Source organism: Scyliorhinus torazame, chromosome 3 (assembly GCF_047496885.1).
Source record: "Scyliorhinus torazame isolate Kashiwa2021f chromosome 3, sScyTor2.1, whole genome shotgun sequence".
NCBI classification, from domain to species: domain Eukaryota; kingdom Metazoa; phylum Chordata; class Chondrichthyes; order Carcharhiniformes; family Scyliorhinidae; genus Scyliorhinus; species Scyliorhinus torazame.
In genome coordinates, this window is record NC_092709.1 from 267,852,898 (window position 1) to 267,877,940 (window position 25,043).

Consider the following 25,043-nt stretch of genomic DNA (forward strand, 5'->3'; position numbering starts at 1 on the left):
CTGTGTGCACAATGTGCTATACTATATGCAGCAGCGATTAGAATTAATCCGCGTTCTCAACCCAATTTATTTCAGAACGCCTCCCTAAAATAATTCAAAAGCGAAAATTCTTCGAAAGGAATCGAGCGCTGAAATAAAAACAGTTGCAAATAATCAACAGGACGGAAGTTGCAGTACTGCGTGGCTGTGTCACTGCTGAAGCGCCGCGGGACTTCCCGGGAAACGTTCCACATCCTGTGATTGACAGCGAATGGAACGTGAGGCGCGGTGATTGGCAGCGAGATGGAGCCATAGAAAATTCTCAGGGTGTGGGGAGAGGCTGGGCGGAGCACACGTGGAGAGGCCGGGAGGAACTGCTGCCGGTGGAACCGGTGATTAAAAAGCACAAGGAAAAGATGAAGCGGAAGAGCGATGAAGCGGATCTGCACGCTGCCGAGCAGCAGGTATGTGCGGGCATTGCTCTCAGCTACTTTCGGGCAATGAATTCGGTGCGCTGGTTTCAGAGGGACTTGGGTGCACTTGTCCAAGGAGCACAGAAAGTTAGTATGTGGGTACAGTAAGCAATTCGGAAAGCAAATGGCATGTTGGCCGTTATTGTACAAGGATAAAGAGGTCATGCTGCAATTATGTGGGCACAGTAAGCAGTCCCAACACCAGGTTAAAGTCCAATAGGTTTATTTAAAATCACAAGCTTTTGGAGCGTTGCTCCTTCACTTGATTAACCTGATGTTGTGAGACTTCTTACTGTGCCCACCCCAGTCTGGTGCCAGCATCACTACATCACAATTATATGGAGCTGTGGTGACACCACGCCTGGAATACCGTGCAATTTTTGATTCCACGTTCTTGGCACAGAAGCATTGTGTGGATTTTTCCAGACATTCTCACCGGTGGGATATTCCAATTCTGCTGATGGCGAACCCCTGCCATTGGGAAACCCAACACCAGGTTAAAGTCCAACAGGTTTGCTTCAAATCACTAGCTTTCAGAGCACTGCTCCTTCCTCAGGTGAATATTGTTAACCTGGTGTTGTAAGACTTCTTACTGTGCTCACCCCAGTTCAACGCCGGCATCTCCACATGCAGGCCAGCAGCACGGTTCAATTCCTGTAACAGCCTCCCCGAACAGGTGGTGGAATGTGGCGACTAGGGGCTTTTCACAGTAACTTCATTTGAAGCCTACTTGTGACAATGAGCGATTTTCATTTCATTTCATATCACACTAACCATTGAACAATAAGGAAACATCACTATTCCATATTGGTACCAATACAAAGCTATGTCAGCTCATTTTCAGAAAAACAAACAAAACACATGTTGTCACCCCTCGCAGGTTCATAAAGAAAATCAGAGGATAAGTCTGTGAATGTGGTATCATGTCCAGAACTTTGTTGTGGAAATGATCTGACTATCAATGCATTACCTATTCCAAGTATCAGTGGCATTCTCCATCCAGGAGCCACAGCTGTGCACATCCTCCCACACGACCCAATCTCACCGGAACCAAATCCTGCCATCCACATATTCCACTGACGCTCAAGGTGCAGTTGAACATTCTTGACTTCCAGCATGTTTAACCCACGGTGCCATGGCAGTTACATGCAACACTCCCCACACCAGCAACCAAAGCATCAGCAATCTGTGAAAGCATTTTTTCAACCATGTCATCAGGTGGCCTATTTGTCAATGTCGTGCACCAGGCCCTGCAGCGTCGTTTTGCTTCAAAGCAGATTGCTGTAGAACCATAGAATTCTTATAGTGCAGAAGGAGGCCATTCGGTCCATTGAGTGCATATCTGTTAGAGTATGCATGCGTGAAAACGAGCAGCACAGACCACCGTCAAAGGTCACAACAACAGGGCACAGCGGAAGAAGTTGAGGGAACACACACTTTCCCACCCCAAAAGCATCGGTCACTTGCAACGAAGGAAAACACAAAACAGGCAGGACTATAACGAGCACACCAGCTGCACACCAAAGACAAAATTGAGAAAAGAAACAAAAAGAATACAATGCCACAAGCTGCCAAGTCGGCAAACGCCCCCACGGCCCCAGCAGCAGACACACACCGGTGGAAAGGCGCCCAATACGTGTACAGAAAAGTATGTGTGTGAGCATGAGTGCATGCTTATCAGTAAGAATGCGCATATACAAAAAATATATGTGTGAATGACTGTGTGTCCATGCCAGTTGGAGTACGTGTGTGTGAGAATGAGCAGCACAGACCACTGGAAAAGGTTGCACCGACATGGGGCATAGCGGAGGAAGGAGAGAGAATACCTCATCCTTCTCCAGCATTGGTAATTTGCCAAGGGACCAGGCCATGTAAGCTAGAGGGGATGCAGCAGACGGGCACACAGCCGCCAGACAAAAGAAAAGCAACACGCTGCCAACAGTGCAAAAGTAACAGCCCCCCCCCCCCCGCAAGCTCCTACAGTGGACCTGCATCAGTGAAAACCCACTTAGTGAGCCAACCACTGGAAGGTCGCACTGACCTGGAGCACAGCGGAGTAGGGAGAGAGAGCAAAAACCACCTCCCCCTCTCCAGCACCTTGTTCCAACAACTCCAGGAGGGGCTGCAGCCGGTTTAAAAAAAAAAAACGCAGTTACATGGTATCCTTCATACAATTCCCCCCCACAAACATAAACCAAACGCAGAACAAAAGGAAAACGGGGAACATCAGCAACCTGCACAGCTTCCATAACTGGAGCAGCAGATGGCTACTGAACATAAAATGTCACTGTGCGGGGTCAGCCATCCCCCTTCCTGTAGTATCAATATCTGATGTTCCATTACCGACCGGGCCACAGGAACAGAGGGGGCATTAACAGGTGACCCAGTAGTTCAGAACAGAATACACAGTCAACGCACAAGACAGACCTTTAAAATTATTCCACAGACTCTCGAGCAAGTCCTCCTACATCCTCAGCCCGGTAGTAGGCCCGCCAAAAATCCTGCCTTTGCCACACTCCAGGTAAAAGAGACCAAAAGCTCTTTCTTCCTTCCCTTCATCCAGAAAACAGCAAGTAAGCCCAAGGGGAAGAGACAACAGGCAAGCAATAAAGGCAGCAGCAAACAAACTCAGCTACAGCCTTAAAGCATTTGCAGCTAAGCAGCAGTAAACAGCAAACACAATCTGCAGCTGGGACGTGCTCTCACAACTAACAGAGCTAATTCTTTATTAGCAATAGCATTCAACTGTGAAGCTAGAGCTGCTCACAAACCAAGGGAGTTAAAGTGATCATCACGGTGGCACAGTGGTTAGCACTGCTGCCTCACAGCACCGAGGACAGTGGTTTGATCCCGGCCCTGGGTCACTGTCCATGTGGAGTTTGCACATTTTCCCCATGTCTTTGGGTCTCATCTCTCTCTCTCCTCCCCCCCACAACACAAAAAGATGTGCAGCGTAGGTGGATTGGCCACGCTAAATTGCCCCTTAATTGGAACAAAATAATGGGGTACTCTAAATTTGAAAAGAAAAGTGATATTCAACATAGAACCAAGAGCAGGGCTCTGTCCAGGAAGTGTTTGGTAGACAGGCTGCAGTTGAAGTTGCCCCTGTTATGGGTATCCAAAATATTTACGATGGCTTGAAGACCTCACAGTCGAAAATCCTCTCAGCCCCTGCCCTGCTCCCAGCACTGGGGCAGCAATTCCTGTGCCCTTGAGTTGCATGTCAGAAAATGGAAATGGCTACTCAACTCGGGCAAGACCCAATCACAGCCTGTTACCAGGCAGAATATGGCCGTTGGCTAATTCATCGACCACCAGCCAGTCAATTGAACCGAATCCCTCTAATCTCTCAGGTACCAGAAAGTCTGCTGTTCAAAAGCTATATTTCCAGCAGCACAGTGTACTATTTTGCAACTTTTTGAGTTCCTCACTTCCTCTGCTTGACTTAAAGGTAGATGTCCATTAAATATCCATGGATCAAATGATGACAACAAAGTAAAAGAAATGGGAAATGAGGGACTCAACAGGAAGGGACCTTGCATACCTCCCTCCCTAAAAGGAATGAAATGTTAAGGCATGGACATTTCATTCTGAAGTATGCAACACATAAATCACAAACATATATCCATTCATCCATCCTCATTATAGCAGTTCTCGTCCCAGTTCCTTCATTGGTAACTAGTCAGGCCTCAAACCCACGACAAAGCATCCACTATCTCGTCATTCTTTCCGGGGATGTGTACAATTTTAACATTGAACTGTTGTATACATTTTTTTGAAAATTATTTTATTTCAAATTTTCAACATTTTTTGCAACAATAAGAACTGTTGTAATAATAAACTCATTTCTCAATAATCTTGCGTTCCGGGTTTTAAATCTGTTTATATACACAAACGGATTATGGTCCGTAAAAATTAAGCTTTGTTTATTGTCATGCAGGACATATACTTCAAAGTGCTGAAGGGCTATTCGCAATGCGAAGGCTTCCTTTTCAATGGTGGAATACTTTCTTTGGCACGGACTTAGTTATTTTGAAAAATAGCCCACTGGCCTCTCAATTCCTGCATTGTCGTCTTGTAAGTAGCCCTAGGTCACTGGTATCCTTGGCCATTTTAAAAGGTCTGGGAAAGGCCCAGGATGGTCAGCACTGGTTCGTCCACTAACATGGATCTCAATCTTTCAAACTCTACTTGCCGTTCTGTGAACCACAACGCTTTTGCTTGTTTCCGCAACATATTCAACATGCACTGAATATCTGTCTCTAATTGAGCCAGACTCCGTGGGTTTAGTCAAGGCGGATGTGGCTTTATTGGTTCAGAGTTTTCCATGTCTACATCATGATTGGTTAAAGTAGTGGCCCCTGGTGTGACCCGACAAATCTGCCCGTATTTTTTCAGTATCCTTATTAGATCTTTTCTCTGTTCTTCTAAATAGGCAAACTTACCCTCTAATTGCACTTGGACTACCTGACAAGCTCCTGTGAGTCTTTCCAGAAACTTGGATACGTAATCCAACAATGAGGATTTGTCCTGTTGTTTTAGAAACTTCTCTTTCATCAATTTTGTTTTCTTTAAAAAAAAAAAAAAAAAAAAATTTCGAGTACCCAATTATTCTTTTCCAATTAAGGGGCAATTTAGCATGGCCGATCCACCTAACCTGCACATCTTTGGGTTGTGGGGGTGAGACCCACGCTGACAGGGGAAGAATGTGCAAACTCCACACGGCACACGCTGACAGGGGGAGAATGTGCAAACTCCACACGGCACACGCTGACAGGGGGAGAATGTGCAAACTCCACACGGACAATGACCCAGGGCCAGGATCAAACTTGGGTCCTCAGTGCTGTGAGGCAGCAGTGCTAACCACTGCGCCACCGTGCCGCCCGGATCTTTCATCTATTTTAATGGTATATGTCCGTTAAATATCCTTGAATCAAAATGATAATGACCAGTAAGTGAAATGGGAAATGAGGAAATCAATAGGAAGGGCTCTTGCACTACATCTTTCTTGCTTTATAATTCCCTCTTTTTGGATTGACTCACCCTATTTGCTCTGCTCACTTTGTTTCTTTCCTACTTAACTCTGTCCCCTCTCCCATGTTCCTCTTGTCACAACTGAGTTTCAGCTAATTCTGGTGAAGTAAGTTGAAGTATGGGAAATGTGATTAATTTGTTCATTGATGTCAGCACAGTGGAATATGAACCAACACCGTGGAGGGTTCCCATCTGGGCTTTGAGAAGCCCACTTCTGGTGTTTTTCTGTTTGTCAGTTCCCAGCAAAGTATCATCTGATACTACTTTATTGGTAGTACTCTTGCCCTGAATCGAGAGATCGCGGATTCAAGTACCACTCCAGAAACTTGAGCGCACAAACATATGCTGACATTCCCGTGCAGTTGTGAGAGAGTGCACTGTCGGAGGTATCGTCTTTCAGCCGAAACGTTGAACCAGTTTTCCCACGAGGATAAAAGATCCCATGATATTTTGAAGAAGAATGGTGGAGGTATCCCCAGTGTCCTGGCCAATGTTTATTCCTCAATCCATATCCCCAAAAGAAATTATCTGGGTATTATCACAATGCTGTTTTTGGGAGCCTATTATGTGCAAACCAATTATCACACATCTGACATTGGAACAATGATTACACTATTAAAAAATAACTTCATTGGCTGAAAAGTGCTTTGTGATGTCCTGAGGTTAGCAAACGGTGCTATGTAAAAGCGAGAGTTATTTTAGTTGTCAATTGATTGTATGCAGCAGCTAGGGCCTCTTAGACGATCTTAAAATTTAATGCCACAATAATCTTAAGGTAAAGCTACAGTGACTCTTCCACCTCTCCTCCTTTCTACCTCAAGAGTCCATATAGTGGCTGTGTTCCCTGTTCCCTCCTAAAAAAAATTTAGAGTGCCCAATTCATTTTTTCCAATTAAGGTGCAATTTCACGTGGCCAATCCACCTAACCTGCACATCTTTGGGTTGTGGGGGCGAAACCCACGCAAACATGGGGAGAATGTGCAAACTCCACATGGACAGTGACCCAGAGCTGGGATCGAACCTGAGACCTTGGTGCCGTGAGGCAGCAGGGCTAACCCTCTGCGCCATCGTGCTGCCCTGAATCCTCCATGATTAAACATATGTACAGGCGCAGATAAGTCAAGAGTTGTATTACAGCAATAGAGAGCTGTGGGGTCTCATGAGATAAAAGTTGTCCCTCCTTGTGTATTTTGTTAATTTAACGTACCTGCCTTGTTACATTGTATTTTAATCTTTGCTATTTTATTTAAGGATTCAGAAGAATTCCAAGATGCTGGAAGTAGTAGTGTTGACGACGAGGAGGAAGATGAAGAGATTAAAAAACCTGCAAAAATTAGGAGTGTCACAAAAAAAAAGCAAACCAAAGGCCTTGGAGTAATAGGAGCTGTTAAACTAAGTAAAAGAGAGCTCTACAAGCCACCAACTAATGAAGAACTCAATCAACTGAAAGAAACAGAGAATCTCTTTCATTCCACTCTGCTTAGAATGCAGGTACTGCGCCACATTTGATATTTGAATGTTTCTGTGATGGAAAAGATAAAACCTCTTTTTCCCCATATCCCACTTCCACCCACTATCACATTGGAGCATAAAATGTGATTATTGATAAATTATGTAATTGTTAAAAAATATATGATTTGCTCTCCTCTGCCATTATCCTCTGGTACTTTGCTGTTCCTCTTCCCGGGTGTAGACAGTGAATTCTGACGGCCCGTTCTTCAGACAGTGTCCACACATGCGCACTTGTCATCTGGAGTTGTTGGACGGTGATCAGAAATCTTAGTCCCGGAATACTGTGGCCAACTGTTGCTGAGATCAACTAGTACTCGCACAGCAGATACTGAGCTTGGGACTTTTATTTTTGCAGAAACACATTGTAGTCCTCTATTACACATGTACATGTACAATGCATTGTATATTGAAGAACTTTTCCCCCTTTTTTAATTTGGTTTAGTTAGCCTAATAATATGCAAATAAATGTTTCACAATGGTGCTCCAGACTCTCATATTCCAATGCTTTCCAGGTTGGCCTCCCACTTTGCACCATCCAGAACTCTAATGCTGGTATCCAAACTCATACTTTAAGTCCCGTACACCTAACCCCCTTGTGCCCACAGACCTACATTAGCAGCTGGTCGAGAAATGTCTCAATCTCATGATTCCCATTCTTGTTTTCAATGGCTTCCCCTCTCCGTATCTCTGTAACCTCCAGCCCTACAACCCCTGCAATCCAATTCTGGCCTCTTGCACAGCTCTTATTCTTTGCTCCAACTTTGGTGGCCATGTCTTCAGCTGCCTAGGACCTAGGCTTTGCAATTCCCTCTCTAACCATCTCTACCTGTTCCTACCTTAAGATAATATTGTATTTATATACTTATATTATTGTAATAAACATCAAAAGGTGGTTCACAGGTACATTCTAAACATAATATGACTCTGGGCCACCTCAGGAGATGTTAGGCCAGGTAACAAAGTTTGGCCCAGGATGTTTTGTTTAAGGAGTGTGTTAAAGAAGGAAATCAAACTAGACAGGTGGAGGACATTCCAGCGTTTTGAGCCCCATGTCTAACTCAAGGTGAGGCCACCAATGATGGAGAAGTTAAAATCAGGGCTGTTTAAGAGGCCAAAATGAGAAGAAAGCAGATATTGTAGGTGAGTCATGGGGCTGGAAGAGATCACAGAGCTCATGGGCGGAATTCTCCAGCCCTTCCCGCTCACGGAACCTTCTGGTCTCGCCAAAGTCAACCTCCGCCCCAATGGCGGAATAGGCGAGGAATGCAAATTACCATCGACTTCGGCGGGACTGGAAGATCTAGCTGGCAGCCAATGGCAAGCTGTGGGAAAATCCACCGGGTGGGCCGCTGGAGAATTCCGGCCAATGAAGGGTAAGGCCACGGAAATGCAACTTAAAAGATATGATCAAGCTTTTGGTCATCCTTCCTAATATTCCCTTATGTGGTTCCTGCCTCCTGTGAGGTGACTTGGGATAGGGAGGAAACGGTCAGCCTAAATGACTCTTGCTCTGATTGGAGAAAGTTTGGAAATGAAGAACCCCAGGGGTCGATGTTGAGTCTGCTTTTGTCTCTGTTTAGGTAAATACTATATAAATATAAATACAATATATGCCATATAAATACAAGTTGTTGTCACAGATGTTTAGACCTGGACGTAAGGAATGGAATCTAGAAATTATCTGACAGCTCATCCATAGGGATTTGACCATTAGTGAGCAAAATTGTAGAGAGGGAGTAGATTGTTTTGTGGAGTGGACAGGTGTGTGGCTGATCCAGGTAAGAGGTAAAATATTTTGAGAGCAGCAGCAAAGCTTGGGGTGCAGCTTTTAAATAATAACACACAGACCTGCGAAACATTGTGATGAAATGAGTGTCCCTATTAAAACAGCACTTCTTTAAATGCAGGATTTCTAGTTATTCTTTCAGGGACGTCCTTAACAGAAACAAAAAGTCCTTCTCTGCAAAAGGGCACGTACAGCGGCCCATGTGTAAAAACAGACCTAGGAATATAAATTTTGTCGAGAGTCCAGCTGGCCTCCCTCCGTATACTCAGGGCTATCCAAAATTCTGCTGCACTATCCAAAATTCTGATGCACATGCTGTAACCTGCACTAAGATCCATTCCCCTCGCGCCCCTGTGCACCCTGAACTACTTGGCCCCCAGTCAAGCAATGCCACGATTTTAAAATTCTTATCCTTGTTTTCAAATTTCCTCCGAAGCCTTGCCCCTCCCTATCTCCGTAATCTCCTCCAGTCCCACAACCCGTCCAAGATATCTATGCTCCTCTAATTCTGGTCTCTTGAGCATCCTTGATTTTTAATAACCCCACCATTGTTAGCCATGCATTAAGTCGCCTAGGCCCCAAATTCTGGAATACACCTCCCCGCCTCTCTATCTTGCTTTCTTTCTCTATGACACGCCTTCAAATCTACCTTTTTGACCAAGCTGTTAGACATCCAATCGAGGGCGAGATTATCCGGTCCCCAGCCGTGTGTTCCCGGCGGCACGCCATTTGCAGGCGGCTGGATTCTCTCTTCATGCTGCCTGTTAATGGGACTTCCCATTGAAGCCACCTCTCACACCGGCCAGGGGTGCCCTGCCAGCGGGCAAAGAGAATCCCAACGGGCAGAGAATTCCAGCACTAATTATCTCCTTACGTGGCTCGGTATCATACTTTGCCTTATAATGCTCCTGTGATGCACCTTGGGGCGCTTTATTACGTTAAAGGTGCTGTGTATCAACACTGGCTGTTGTAGCATGTGTGATTTACTTATGGTCCATTGAATATGAAAGTCGAATTGGGAAATGTTTTCTCCTGAGTTGAAAAGGCAGGTTTACATCCGATGGGTCAATCCGACTGTTCAAGAAATAAAACACACTTTCTTGAAATTTCGTTTTTATAGTTTCAGCATCTATCATCAAAGGAAACCGAAACCAACCATTGGCAACCAGATGGTGGTCGAAACACTCCAGTTCTTTCTGCACCCCACGTGCCTCCATGTGCATTGCAGCCTTCCCATGCTATCCCTCTTATGTCATCTCAATCTCATTCCTCCTATGCCATCCCAATCCCTGTCATCCATTCCATTTCGCACTTCACAAAAATGATCTCTCCAGCCAGAATTGCAACAAACCTAAGTTCACAATGGCTATAAGATTTCTCACAAGCGCTTGTCACTGGAATTTCAACTTCGTCGGACATGGGGCATGTAAACGTTCACTTGAATAGTGAAAGCCAATAATACAATTACAAACTTTGTCACTTTAAACTTGCGTTAATTCTGAAAAGACTGTGGTGAAGGATGGGAAGTTATAGATGTCACTGATTGTAGAAGTGGTGATAATAATTTAGGTGTAATGCTTAAGCACAGCATTGGTGAATTTTGGGTTCTGTGTACTATAGGCACAATTGAATTGATCCCAGTATGTTAAATTGGTCTAGAGATTATATAACCCCAGATACCAATTATATCCTTATAATAGAATACTATTAAGTACATCCTGTCACGCTCTTACCTTCTGCTGTTTTTGTTGTTCCCAACATTGTCACCAATCATCAGCAGCCCCACGTGCGTCACACCCTCCAGTCCCCCTGGTGCTTCACGCTCCTCCATGCATGCCAGGTCTTGGTCACCAAATTAACCCACTGACCAATCAAAACAGTGCAGGTGGACACACATAGTATTGGACCAAGCAAGGAGAATGGAATATAAAAGTAGGGAAGTTTTACTGCAGTTGTACAGGAACTTGGTGAGACCACTTTGGAATACTGTGCATAATTTTGATCTGCTTATTTGGCCACGGATATAATTGCATTAGCAGCAGTGTATTGGAGGTTCACGTGACTTATTCCTGGGAGGAAGACCCTATCCTATGAAGCAACAGGTTGGGTTTAGGCCCATTGGAGTTTAGAAGAATGAGAGATGATTTTTACTGAAACATACATGTTTCTGAGCAGACATGATTGGGTAGATACCAGGATAATGTTTCCACTTATGGGGAAGATTAGAACCAGTTGGAGAATGAGGTCCAGATGGAGATGAGGAGAATTTTTTTCTCAGAGGGTTCATGGTGTGGAATTCTCTTCCCCAGAAAACAATGGAGACTGGGTCATTGAATTTATTCAAGGCAGAGTTAGACAGATTTTGATTAGGGGCAGGCAGGAAAATGGAGTTGAGACCGCAACCAGATCAGCCATAATTTTATTGAATGGCAGAGCAGGCCCAAAGGGCCGAATGGCCTACTCCTGCTCCTATGTTCCTCTGTTTGTATTATTATAGATTCTTTACTCATCATGGATGAAACCAACAATGTTTAGTAGTGCCCGAAGGCCAAAGAAGAATTTCAGGAAAGACCCTTTTCTCTTGCTGGGGAGTTAATTAAAAGGTCATCAAACTAAAACTGTCACTCAGAATGCTGAGAGAAATGTTGGTGAAATTCTTTTCATCCATATAAATTTTGTGCCTCAGAGCACATGGATTATTTTGGTATAAGGAATGGCAGCACGGTAGCCTTATGGATAGCACAATTGCTTCACAGCTCCAGTGTCCCAGGTTCGATTCCAGCTTGGGTCACTGTCTGTGCGGAGTCTGCACATCCTCCCCGTGTGTGCGTGAGTCCAAAGATGTGCAGGTTAGGTGGATTGGCCATGATAAATTGCCCTTAGTGTCCAAAAATTGCCCTTAAGTGTTGGGTGGGGTTACTGGGTTATGGGGATAGGCTGGCGGTGTTGACCTTGGGTAGGGTGCTCTTTCCAAGAGCCGGTGCAGACTCGATGGGCTGAATGGCCTCCTTCTGCACTGTAAATTCTATGATAAAACAAAGGGAAAATTGGGGTACATGTGATGCAGGGGAAGATGCAGAGCTATGGTGAGTCATTGTCGACGGGGAAGTTTATTTTGGATTGCTGGATTAAAGAGCCAGCACAGATGGGATAGACTGAATGGTGTGCTTCTGAGCTTGAATGAACTGCTGAGCCTTTGGGAAGTTGTGTTTACACCATGGGGAAATATTTGCTGTTGCTTGCTAATTCCCAGTGTGGACTGTAATGTGGTGGCAAGCAATTACACACTGGTTGTAAAGTGCTGTTCACTTTTGAAGGACATTCCCCAACTTAAAGGTCAGTTAACTCGGTGATAGAGCAAAAATTATTTTGGTGAATGGTGCAGTTTGGTGTTGTTGCAGTACTGTGGAAGAGTGTGGATCTTCGCTGATCCTTTTATGCTGATTTCATGTTCATTATCCAGTGACCTATGCTGCAGGAGCACCTTTGTAATTTTAGGGCTGGACTCCGTTTAACCGTCATGGTGATCAATAGTATATTGTCTGTGAGTACATGTTACCATGATACATTTCATGAGAAAATTTCAATTGGGCAAGGGTACTGGAGGGCTGTTGACTCCCTGCAATGGTGATATTTCCCACTGTATTCTGAACATAAGAAGTAGGAGCAGGAGAATACGTTGAGTTGCTCGATCATTTAATATGATGGCTGATTTTGGGCTTCAACTCCACTTTCCCACCTGCTCCCCATATCACTTGATTGCTAGAGAAACAACAAGATGTATCTTTGCCAGCCTTTAATCTATTAAATAATGGCATCTCTACAACCCTCTGGGGTAGAGAATTCCAAAGATTCACAGCTCGTTGAGTGAAGAAATTTCTCCTCATCTTTATCCTAGATGAATGGCCCCTTATTCTGGATCCCCCAGTCAGGGATATGTCTCAGTGTCTACCCTGTCGAGCCCCTTCACAATCTTGAATGTTTCAATAAGATCATCTCTCATTCTTTTAAACTCCAGAGAATAAAGATCCAATTTACTCAACCTCCCATCCAACGACAACCCTCTATCCTAGGGTACAATCTAGTGAATCTTCACTGTGCTACCTCCAATGAAAGTTTATGCTTCTGTAAATATAGAGACCAAGATTGCACACACCAGGTGCACTATACAATTGTGGTAAAATGTCTTTATTCCTGCACTTTTATCCCCTTGCAATAACCGTTTGTATTGATCTTTGTGTGGTACCATATCAAATGCCTTTTGGAAATCCAAGTGTAGTACATCTACTCATTCCCTTTCATCTACCCATTTAGTTACATCCTCAAGAAAAGTCTTTGTTTGTCAAACAGGATTTCTCTTTCGTAAAACCATGTTGGCTTCTTTTAATCATAATATGCTTCACTAAGTACATTATTGAGATTGCTTAGTGATGGATTCCAGCATTTTCCCAATGACTGATGTCGGGCTATTTGCCTGTAGTTTCCTGTCTTCTCTTTTCCTCCTTGAATCGTGGTGCTAACATTTTCTGCTTTCAAATCTGCTAGGACTGTTTCAGAAACTAGAGAGTTTTGGAAAATCATAGCCAGCACATTCATAAGCTATGTAGCGATCTCTTTTAGAATTCTAGCATGTATGCCATCAGGTCGCAGGGATTTGTCAGATTTTTATTGCCTTGAGTTTTTCCAATGTTTGTGCTGAAATTAGTTACCTTAATTTTCTCACTCTTATTGGCAGCTGGGTTATCTTCCATTCTGGTGTGTGCCTGTGAAGACTGACAAAAGATACTGGGCTGGATTTTCCGCCCCGCCACATTTCTGTTTCACCCCGCCGGTGGGATGCTCCATTACGCTGGCTGGTCGATGGGGTTTGCCATTGTGGGGCTGCCCCATGCCGTCGGGAAACCCCCGGGCTGCCGGCAAAATGGAGCTTCTTGATGTGTTAATCAATCAAAACAAAAATGTTCTGAAGTCCATTAAATCCACTGTTATCAACAGATTTGAAGTGAAGGAAGTTAATGAGCCACATGCATGTTCTCAGCATTGTGCCACTAGCGAAAGGTATCTGTTGTTTCGGGGCAAAAGCCAAAAATTAGGTGCAAACATCTGAAGCTACATCTTGCGAGGAAGCTGATTCCTAGTAAAAAAAAATGCTAAGCCATTTTGAAGAAAACTCATAAGCAAGTGAAAGGTATTAATGCTTGAAAAATATAAAATTCCCACAAGACCGCCCCCCCCCCCCCCAAAAAAAAAAGAATGCATTAAAATTGTTGAAAAGGAATAAAATGCTGTTTTGAAATCTTCAGAATACCTGGCACACCATCTGACGATGTTCAGAGTTAAACATCCTCACAGTTACTGTAATCAAAAATTTAATTTAAATCCTATTAAGAAGTCATCCTTCTGTGGCTAACATGATCCTTGCAACTGCCAGATGTAAACATTTTTAATTAATTTTGTACAAGCTTTGGGGAGTGCACTCATCTGATGAAACTCATAATTTGTTTCCAACTTAATTTAATAAACACATTATCCTTGTTGATGCTTGAATATTTATTTTACAGTGAACCTGCCTGATATATGGAATGGAAGAAATAACCAATGGGAGGTTTCCTTTCTGTAGACAGTGACCAATAAATTTTACTTTTTTGGGGTTTATGTTAAGTCACGGAGGTTAAAGTTCATGTCAGCTCAGTGATTTCCTGATGAATCAAGTTGTGCTTAAGATTGAGGTGACAATTTGAATTTAATTCCTTATCTCCCCTTGCATATCTGAGGGGTTATTCAAGCTATCAGTGAGTCGTTTGTGGAGAGAGCCAAGAAGCAACTTGGTGTTCCCAAAAGGCGCTTGCAACATTCCACTTTGTACCTTCCCGAGAGGATGCCAGCTAACTTGGAACAGACCGAGGAGCAAACCTGAGCTTTCCTGGTCCTTGCAGCTTAAAGCAAGTATGATGCATGATGTGGTACAGGGCTGTTCATTCCATGAAATTCTTGGACTGGCTGGCCTCAGCTGGTTTGGTGGGGGTGGGGTGAAACCAGATTGTACCCATTGTGCCTTGGCTTTTACAGTGCCTCCCTCTGCATGCGTAACAGGGCAGCACGGTAGCACAGTGATTAGCACAGTTGCTTCACAGCTCCAGGGTCCCAGGTTGGGTCACTGTCTGTGTGGAGTCTGCACATTCTCCCCTGCGGGGGGTTTGCTCCGGTTTCCTTCCACAGTCCAAAGATGAGCGGGTTAGGTGGATTGGCCATGATAAATTGCCCTTAGTGTCCAAAAAGGTGAGTTGGGGGTTACGGGGTTAGGGTGGAGGTGTGAGCTTAAGTAGGGTGCTCGTTCTAAGAGCCGGTGCAGACTCGATGGGCTAATGCCCTCCTTCCGCACTGTAAATTCTATGATTCTATAACTCTCGTCACCTAAATATTATTATTAGATGATAATGATAGTGTTCTCTCTATATGGCTGAGTACTGTATTGACACCTGTACTTTGAAGGCTTTGAGGTGTTTTACTTGCAAATTCTCTTGTCTTATCCTTGTTCTCTCCGAAATTGATCCTGATCCTGCGTCTCTTGTATGAAGTATGGCTCAGTCATATTTGACAGCAGGTTTATCAGTCGATCATTGGAATCGTTGCAACATTTGGGATTTCATAAACATGAATTGAGCAGTTCAGCAGTAAGATACATTATCATTGAAATGGTTTTTTTAAAAAAACTTTGGTATCTATTGTTCTTGTTCCTCTTGGTTACTTAAAATATATTTTACAGATTGAAGAACTCTTAAAAGAAGTGAAAGTGAAGGAGAGAAAGCGCAAGGTTATTGAGACCTTCCTCCATGAAGTGAAGAATCTCCTCAGCAACATACCAGAAACAGAGCAAGTCGATGTAAGCAATTTAAATTATTGTTTTGTTACAATATGGAGAGTAATTAGATTGAATGTATTTTTCTAATGTATGTGTCCATTTTGATAGTCTAGTACTTCATACAGCTCCAAAAAAATTGATTTCAAACAAAATACACTACATAGCAGTAAACCCTTTTTAAAAATCACATTTATTATATTTTCCCATTGATTTCTTCCTCTGATCTCGACTCGCCTGACCTGTTCCTCAGTCTATTTCTGAGTACAGACTTTGCTTTGTGAAATGAGCTATTAGTCAAACGTGAATGTGTGAGTATTTGAATTGTGGGATGAATGAAAGTGAGTGGATTTACAACTGAGTGAAAATAAACGGATTCTCTATTTCTGGTAGAGGTTGCTGCGTAAAAGAAGCATGGTTATATCATTTCCATCATTGAAGGAGGAAGGTATTGGAGCCATGGCGCTTCTAAAATGCGTTTGAAAGGAATTCATGTGATTTTATTTTTAACTCGATAATTGTTGCCCTGCCATAGGAGTGAAAAAGCCTGAATCTAAGTCACAAGCAATATGCTGTGGCTATTATCAGCCCCTGCTTGACCTCTCTACACCATTTGAAGAGTGACCACACTATCCTCCCCATCTCCTTTTCTTTTCAGCTGAGCACATTTATTTCCCTCAAGTGCCCATCCAGTTTCCTTTCAAAATCAGTCATCTTCCCTGCTTCCACCACTCTCCTAGGTTGCAAGTTCCAGGTGATGACAACTTGCCGCATCAATGAAGTTCTTCACATGCACCCCACCACCCCAGATCTTTTGCCCAAATATGTGTTTCAGGTCCTTGTATCGTCAGCTAGTGGAGGGTTGCTTTTCTTTGCCTGCCTTATTTAAATTGGTCTTGATCTTGTATAATTGAAATCATACATGATTTTGACAGTGGCGAACTGTCCCTCTTTGTCCTTGGTCACCAGCATGCATGCGTGGACACCATTAACTACATCATCCTCTGTGCCTCTCCACTGTCCAGCAGTGCACTTGCCGGCTTCCATTCTTATATATCTAATCATAGCCAGAATATCACTTGCAATGTCTTCTATTTCTTCTCCTGCACTGTTACCTCTGATGTCCCCCAAGGATCTATGCTTTCCATCCCCCTCTTATTTCTCATCTTACCCGAACAGGTGCTGGAATGTGACGACTAGAGGCTTTTCACAGTAATTTCATACTTGTGACAATGAAAGATTATTATTTATTTATTATTATCATCTATGTGCTGCCCCTTAGCAGCATTATCTAAAAACACAGCATTTTAATATGTACACTGGCGATACCTAGCTCTATCTCATCACCACCTCTCGACTCTTCCACTGTCGCTAATTTATCAGACTATTTATCCGACATCCAACACTGGATGAACAGAAATTTCCTCCAAATAAATATTAGGAAGGCGGAAGCCATTGTCTTCACTGGCCCCTACCGAAGCAACACATTATTGTATTTGTACACCATTTTAATTGTAAGCTTACTCAGGGAAAAGGTACAGGGATGAATCTTTGGAAGTCAGAAACAATGCCAATTGCATTTTAAATAAGAATTATGGACTGTGTAACATTCCTTCAGAGCAGTGCTGTAAATGGCTGCTTTTGATGGATAATTCAAGCTGGGTGTCGACTTGCTGAAAAGAAAAACTTGAAGGATTGATAAATTTTGTATTAAGCGGCTTTAATTCAGTTTCAGCTGTGGGAAATTGAATCAGCAGACAAATCTCCACATGTCAATTACGGTACTGATAAATTTAATTCCGCAAAATTAAAGATTTGTACATTGAGAAATGAAGTTGTAAAAAAAAAAAAATCAAATTTTATTATAAACCTGCCATTGGGTAATCCTAGTCGTATGTGTTATTTGACTAAGTTCACAAGCAGACTGAGCAGAGTAGAAATGCACCAGATGCACCATAGATAGCATTCTTTCTGGTTGTATCACAGCTTGGTATGGTTCGCACTCTGCACAAGTCCGCAGGAAACTACAAAAGGCCGTGAATGTAGCCCAGTCCATCACGCAAACCAACCTCCCTCCATTGACTCTGTCTAGAATTCCCTCGGAAAGGCAACCAGCATAATTAAGGACCCCACACACTCCGGACATACTCTCTTCCACCTTCTTCCGTCAGGAAAAAGATACAAGACGTACCAACTGACTCAAGAACAGCTTCTTCCCTACTGCCATCAGACTTTTGAATGACCGACCTCACATTAAGTTGATCTTTTCTCTACACCCTAGCCATGACTGTAACATTACATTCTGCAGTCTCTCCTTCCTTCCCTAAGTATGGTATGCGTTGTCTGTACAGCATACAAGAAACAATACTTTTCACTGTATACTAATACATGTGACAATAAATCAAATCAAATTGTAGAGGGGGAAATCTAACCCATGCAGTTTCATTACATTGTTATCTCATAACCTTTAGTTTCATTGACCGCAGATGAGTTAGCACCTGTATCTTCCGTGGAAGAAATATTAATCAGAATCAAAAGCAGACCATAGCACTGTGAAGATCAGATACTGGGAAATCTAATGCTCTTTGCCTACTGCAGTGGTGTGTTCAGACGTAAAGATTTGTGCCCACCGAGGCTAGCAGTGTTATGTTCTAGTTGCTGATTTGTACAGGTCACTCTTCACCCTGTGGAGAACTATTGATGTGCAGTTGATGTAACATTGCCTGGGATTAATTTATAACCGAGGAACATGCTGTTCCCTAAATCCATGAGTTTACAATTGGGAATTTGCTGGTGTTTGTAATGTAAATATGAATAGCTGAAGGTTTCGGGGGAGGGAGAATTTCTATTTTGTTAATCTGGGGCATTTAAATTAGAGTATATTCAAGTTATATAAAATGACATGAAGCATGTAATCATGAGACAGTGGTGTGGAGTAATATCACTGGAAGGCCTGGCTAATACTCTTGATTCAATCCCACTATGGTAGCTGTGGAATTCAAATTCAATAAATGCAATGAATACATTTGGAATAAAAGATAACCTCAGTAATAGTGACCATGAAACTAGCATTGATTGTTATAAAAACCCATCTTTCTGGTTTACTCATGTCCTTTTCGGAAGGAATTCTGCTGTCCTCCCCTGCCCTCGCCTACACTGACTCCATAGAACATAGAACGATACAGCGCAGTACAGGCCCTTCGGCCCACGATGTTGCACCGAAACAAAAGCCATCTAACCTACACTATGCCATTATCATCCATATGCTTATCCAATAAACTTTTAAATGCCCTCAATGTTAGCGAGTTCACTACTGTTGCAGGTAGGGCATTCCACGGCCTCACCACTCTTTGCGTAAAGAACCTACCTCTGACCTCTGTCCTATATCTATTACCCCTCAGTTTAAAGCTATGTCCCCTCGTGCTAGCCATTTCCATCCGCGGGAGAAGGCTCTCACTGTCCACCCTATCTAACCCCCTGATCATTTTGTATGCCTCTATTAAGTCTCCTCTTAACCTTCTCTCTAACGAAAACAACCTCCAGTCCATCAGCCTTTCCTCATAAGATTTTCCCTCCATACCAGGCAACATCCTGGTAAATCTCCTCTGCACCCGCTCCAAAGCTTCCACGTCCTTCCTATAATGCGGTGACCAGAACTGTACGCAATACTCCAAATGCGGCCGTACCAGAGTTTTGTACAGCTGCAACATGACCTCATAACTCCGGAACTCAATCCCTCTACCAATAAAGGCCAACACTCCATAGGCCTTCACAACCCTATCGACCTGGGTGGCAACTTTCAGGGATCGATGTACATGGACACCTAGATCCCTCTGCTCATCCACACTTCCAAGAACTTTACCATTAGCCAAATATTCCGCATTCCTGTTATTCCTTCCAAAGTGAATCACCTCACACTTCTCTACATTAAACTCCATTTGCCACCTCTCAGCCCAGCTCTGCAGCTTATCTATGTCCCTCTGTAACCTGCTACATCCTTCCGCACTGTCGACAACACCACCGACTTTAGTGTCGTCTGCAAATTTACTCACCCACCCTTCTGAACATTTCCCATCAACCACCACCCTCTGTCTTCTTTCAGCTAGCCAATTTCTGATCCACCTCTAAATCACCCTCAATCCCCAGCCTCTGTATTTTCTGCAATAGCCTACCGTGGGAAACCTTATCAAACGCTTTACTGAAATCCATATACACCACATCAACTGCTCTACCCTCGTCTACCTGTTCAGTCACCTTCTCAAAGAACTCAATAAGGTTTGTGAGGCATGACCTACCCTTCACAAAGCCATGCTGACTATCCCTGATCATATTATTCCTATCTAGATGATTATAAATCTTGTCTCTTATAATCCCCTCCAAGACTTTACCCACAACAGACGTGAGGCTCACCGGTCTATAGTTGCCGGGGTTGTCTCTACTCCCCTTTTTGAACAAAGGGACCACATTTGCTATCCTCCAGTCCTCTGGCACTATTCCTGTAGCCAATGATGACATAAAAATCAAAGCCAAAGGCCCAGCAATCTCTTCCCTGGCTTCCCAGAGAATCCTAGGATAAATCCCATCAGGCCCAGGGGACTTATCTATTTTCAGCCTGTCCAGAATTGCCAACACCTCTTCCCTACGTACCTCAATGCCATCTATTCTAATAGCCTGGGTCTCCGCATTCTCCTCCACAACATTATCTTTTTCCTGAGTGAATACTGACGAAAAATATTCATTTAGTATCTCGCCTATCTCTTCAGACTCCACACACAACTTCCCATCCCTGTCCTTGACTGGCCCTACTCTTACCCTAGTCATTCTTTTATTCCTGACATACCTATAGAAAGCTTTTGGGTTTTCCTTGATCCTACCTGCCAAATACTTCTCATGTCCCCTCCTTGCTCATCTTAGCTCTCTCTTTAGATCCTTCCTCGCTACCTTGTAACTATCCATCGCCCCAACTGAAACTTCACACCTCATCTTCACATAGGCCTCCTTCTTCCTCTTAACAAGAGATTCCACTTCTTTCTGGAAGACTCCAGACTCACAACTATGTGGTTGACTCTTAAATGCCCTCTGAAATGTCCTACCAAGCCCCTCAAAACAATATGTATCTGGTTGTACCAAATTGCTGTAGAAATGTCCAACCAAATGTACTGCAGCAGTTCAAGAAGACCATTAGGGGGTGGGCAGCAAATACTGGCCTTGCCTGCAACATGCACATCCCATGAAAGAATAAAACAAAAGATGGTTTGTGTAAATATTGTCTGACACAGAATGACTTATAAAGGTTTTCAAGTTATTGATGAAGAAATCATATAGACTGCCAGAATTGGTATGAAGATCAATGTGGATTGATCAGGATTATGTTCAGGATGGGTAAACATTGTTAAGCAGTGAGTCTTGAGGTACTGGACTATTGCCACTGGAGCAGAAGAGGTGAAAAAGGAAATTGAACAGAAGTCTTAAAATGTTGGTTGGCTTTCACAGTGTCAGAAGGAATCGGATGTTTTTTACACTGCTGATTGTGACGTTGAGTGCTGAAAAAGTGAGGGAACCTTCATCTCTTTCTAAAAATGTAATTTTGTTGGTATTTAACATCTAAAAGAAATCTTGTGATGTACCTTTTAAATTGAATTTCATCTTGGCTTCAGCAGAGATGTACAAGCCCTCCACTGCAGAGCTGAAGTTAGTTAATTCAGGAAACAAGCTTATACTGTTGTCCTTGTATCTGCGGCTGAGCTAACTCTTTAGTTTCAGAGCATTTCAATACCAGCCTCTCCGTGTGACTCTGAACAAGAATGCTGAACGTTGGATGAGTGAGGGGGGGGAAGCGGGTGCTTTTTCTAACATTTTCAGCTTGTAAGAATTTATTCTTACTCTGCGAAAGGGGAAGAAGCTAGTTATTTGGTGAGTGGTTAATGTCTATTCTATTCCGAAGGTTTAAAATATTACAGGAATTGGTGGTAATAAAATCTATTTTATAAAAAAAAAAAGGTAGCACAGTGGCTAGCCCTGTTGCTTCACAGCTCCAGGGTCCCAGGTTCGATTCTCGACTTTGGTAACTGTCTGTGGCATTTGCACGTCCTCCCCGAAAGATATGCTGTTAGGTAATTTGGACATTCTGAATTCTCCCTCCGTGTACCCGAACAGGCGCCATAGTGTGGTGACTAGAGGCTTTTCACAGTAACTTCATTGCAGTGTTAATGTAAGCCTACTTGTGACACAAATAAAGATTATTATTATTAAGTTGTTAAGCAGTTAATTAAAACACATTAAGGATGACAGGACAGGGGGCAGCATGGTGGCACATGGTTAGCACTGCTGCCTCACGGCGCCGAGGTCCCAGGTACGATCCCGGCTCTGGGTCACTGTCCGTGTGGAGTTTGCACATACCCCCATGTTTGCATGGGTTTCGCCCCCACAACCCAAAGATGTGCAAGCTAGGTGGATTGGCCACGCTAAATTGCCCTTTAATTGTAAAAAATGAATTGGGTACTCTAAATTTGTATTTTAAAAAAAGGATGACAGGACAGGCGAGGTGCCAAGGCTGCAGTATGTGGGAGCTCCTGGATGCCAGTGTGATCCAGGGCAAACACTCATTCAGAAAGTGTTTGTGGCTCGAGGAGCTTCGGCTCAGAATCACTGAGTTGGAGGCTGACCTGCAGACACTGGGATGCTTCAGGGAAGGGTACACTTAGTACCAGGAGGTGGTCACGTCCCTTAGGATATGCTCTTCTGATTTGGTCAATGGTCAGGGATTGGAGCGTATGACTGCGAATGGGGCAGGTAAGAGGACCCAGAGGGCAGGAGTGCAGGAACCTCAGCCATTGCAATTGTCCAATGGGTTTGATGTTCCTTTAGCTTGTTTGGATGAGGGTGCGGGCTTCAGGGTAGATGAGCTGACTGTCCATGACATTGTGGTACAGGAAACCATTCAAGTGAGGGAACAAAAAGGAATGCTGTGGTGGTATGGGACAGTATAGTGGCGGAGGATTGACAGTGTTCTCTGCAGCAAAGGGTGAGAGTCCAGAAGGCTGTGTTGCCTGCCCGGTACCAGGGTTTTGGACATCTGCTCAGGGCTGGGGAGGAACTTGATGTGGGAGGGGGCAGATTCATGTAGGCACCAAAAGCTTAGTTTGGACAAAGAAAGAGATTCCTCAGAATTACCTTAGTCACCTGCAAATTGGCATAAGGCAAATAAGATTAGAGAAGTGAATGTGTGGCTCAAATACTGGTGTGGTAGAAGTGAGTTCTGGTTCGTGGGGCACTGGGACTGATACTGGGGAAAGTGGGAGCTGTACACTTGGGACCGCCTTCACCTGAACTATGATGGGACAAGGAATTCTAGTAAACTTCCAGACTAGGGAGGTAGAAAGTTCTTTAATCTAAATAGTGAGGGCAAGTAATCAAATTTGGCAAGATATGGTAAATCAAAGAGTAGACAGTGCAAGAGAGAAAGCTGCTAATATGGGGAGTAATAGATTGTGACGGGAAGGGATAGAGAATTCAAATCTGAGCAAAATAGCAGAAAATGCTAAAGGTTACAAAAATAATTAAAATGACAAAAGGCTCTGTATCTGAATGCACGTCGTACTCAAATCAAAACAGATGAATGGAGAGTGCAAATAGACATAATGTATGAACTGATAGCCATTACAGGGGCAGGATGACACAGCTTGAGATTTGTATATTGAAGGGTACATGACATTTAGGAAGGACAGGAAGCTATTAAAAGATGGAGGGTTGGTTCTGTTAATTCATTATTGTATTAGTACAATAGAGGGGGATGCCCCAAGTTTAGAAAATCAGGATGTCTAAGTGGTTTAGGTAGAGAGGAGGATCAATAAAGGCAAGAAGTCACTTGTGGGTGTGATGGTCACGCTCCCTAAAAGTACCCATACTGTAAGACGGAGTATAAAGAAAGAAATAATGGGAGTCCAGGGTCAGAAAGTTACTGTAATAATCATGGGAAATTTTAATCCACGTTATCCTCGATGAGTTCATAGAACAGTTTTCGGAATAGTTTCTTAAAACAACACATACTGGAGCCAACTAGAGAGCGGGCTATACTCAACCTAGTGCTGTGCAACATAATGGCCTCACGGTGAAGTCTCCCCTAGGTGGCAGTGATCATTGTGATTAAATTTTACAGTTTGAGGGAGAGAAGAGTAGGTCAAGACTCGTATTTTAAACTTATGCGGGCTATCGAAAGTGAACTGGCAAATTGGTTTAAGGGAAAGGTTTAAGGGAAAGGTCACTAAAGATGCAGTGATGGACATTTAAGGGGATCTTTCAGAATACACAGAATGGATACATGGGGAGGACCCAGCATCTGTGGTTAATTAAAATGTGAAAGATAGTATCAGACTTAAAGAAAAATGTTTTTCAGGGTGATCTGGTGGCACGGGTTCAAGTCCAGCCTCGGGTGACTGTGGAGTTTTTCCCCGTGTCTGCGTGGGTTTCCTCCGGGTTTCCTCCCACAATCCAAAGGTATGTGGGTTAGGTGGATTGGCCATGCTAAATTGCCCCTTAGTGCCCAAAATGTTAGGTAGGTTTACTGGGTTACGGGAATGGGTGTAGGAGTGGGCGTAGTAAGGTGCTCTTTCCTTGGCTGATGCAGACTCAATGGGCCGAATGGCCTTCTGCACTGTAGGGATTCTGATTTATGTGCATAAGGATGGGTGGCAGGTCAGGAGATTGGACAGAATATGAAAAAACAGCAAAGAATGGGAAAATTATATTCGATTAGTTTAGATTTATTGTCATGTGTACCGAGGTACAGTGAAAAGTATTGTTCTGTGTACAGTCCAGGCAGATCGTTCCATACATGAAAACGTAGAACATACACAATGTAAATACATAAGCATAGACATCGGGTAATGCATCTGAGTGAAAGCTATGGCGGCTCAGTGGTTAGCACTGCGGCCTCACGGCGCCGAGGTCCCAGGTTCGATCCCGGCTCTGGGTCACTGTCCATGTGGAGTTGCACATTCTCCCCGTGATCGCGTGGGTTTCACCCCCACGACCCAAAGATGTGCAGGATAGGTGGATTGGCCACGCTAAATTGCCCCTTAATTGGAAAAAATGAATTGGGTACTCTAAATTTTTGTTATAAATGGGAAAAAAATAGTGAAAGCTAGCTGGAAATCTAAAAAGAATTTCGGTAGATTTTTTTAAAAAACGAGTTAACAAAATGAGCATTGGTCTTCTAGAAAGGGAGTCTGGGAAATTAATAATGGAAAGTAAGGAGATGGCAGATGAATTGAAGTATTTTGCATCTTGCTATAGAGGATACAAGTAATATCCCAGAAATAGTTATACATCAGGAAATAGAAGGGAAGGAGGAACTCAAGAAAATTACAGGCAGCAGGGATATGTACTTAGTAAATTGTTG

At 43.4% G+C, this 25,043-nt stretch overlaps 1 protein-coding gene across 1 annotated transcript in view; it reads left to right on the forward strand.

Annotated features, from left to right (window-relative positions):
* Positions 1-225: 225 nt before the first annotated feature.
* nol6 (nucleolar protein 6 (RNA-associated)) overlaps positions 226-25,043 on the forward strand; it is a 144,740-nt gene continuing 119,922 nt past the window's right edge. The window contains 3 exon segments of the mRNA XM_072497229.1: positions 226-443; positions 6,738-6,977; positions 15,551-15,667. Coding sequence (XP_072353330.1) covers positions 396-443; positions 6,738-6,977; positions 15,551-15,667 — 405 coding nt within the window. The 5' untranslated portion in view covers positions 226-395.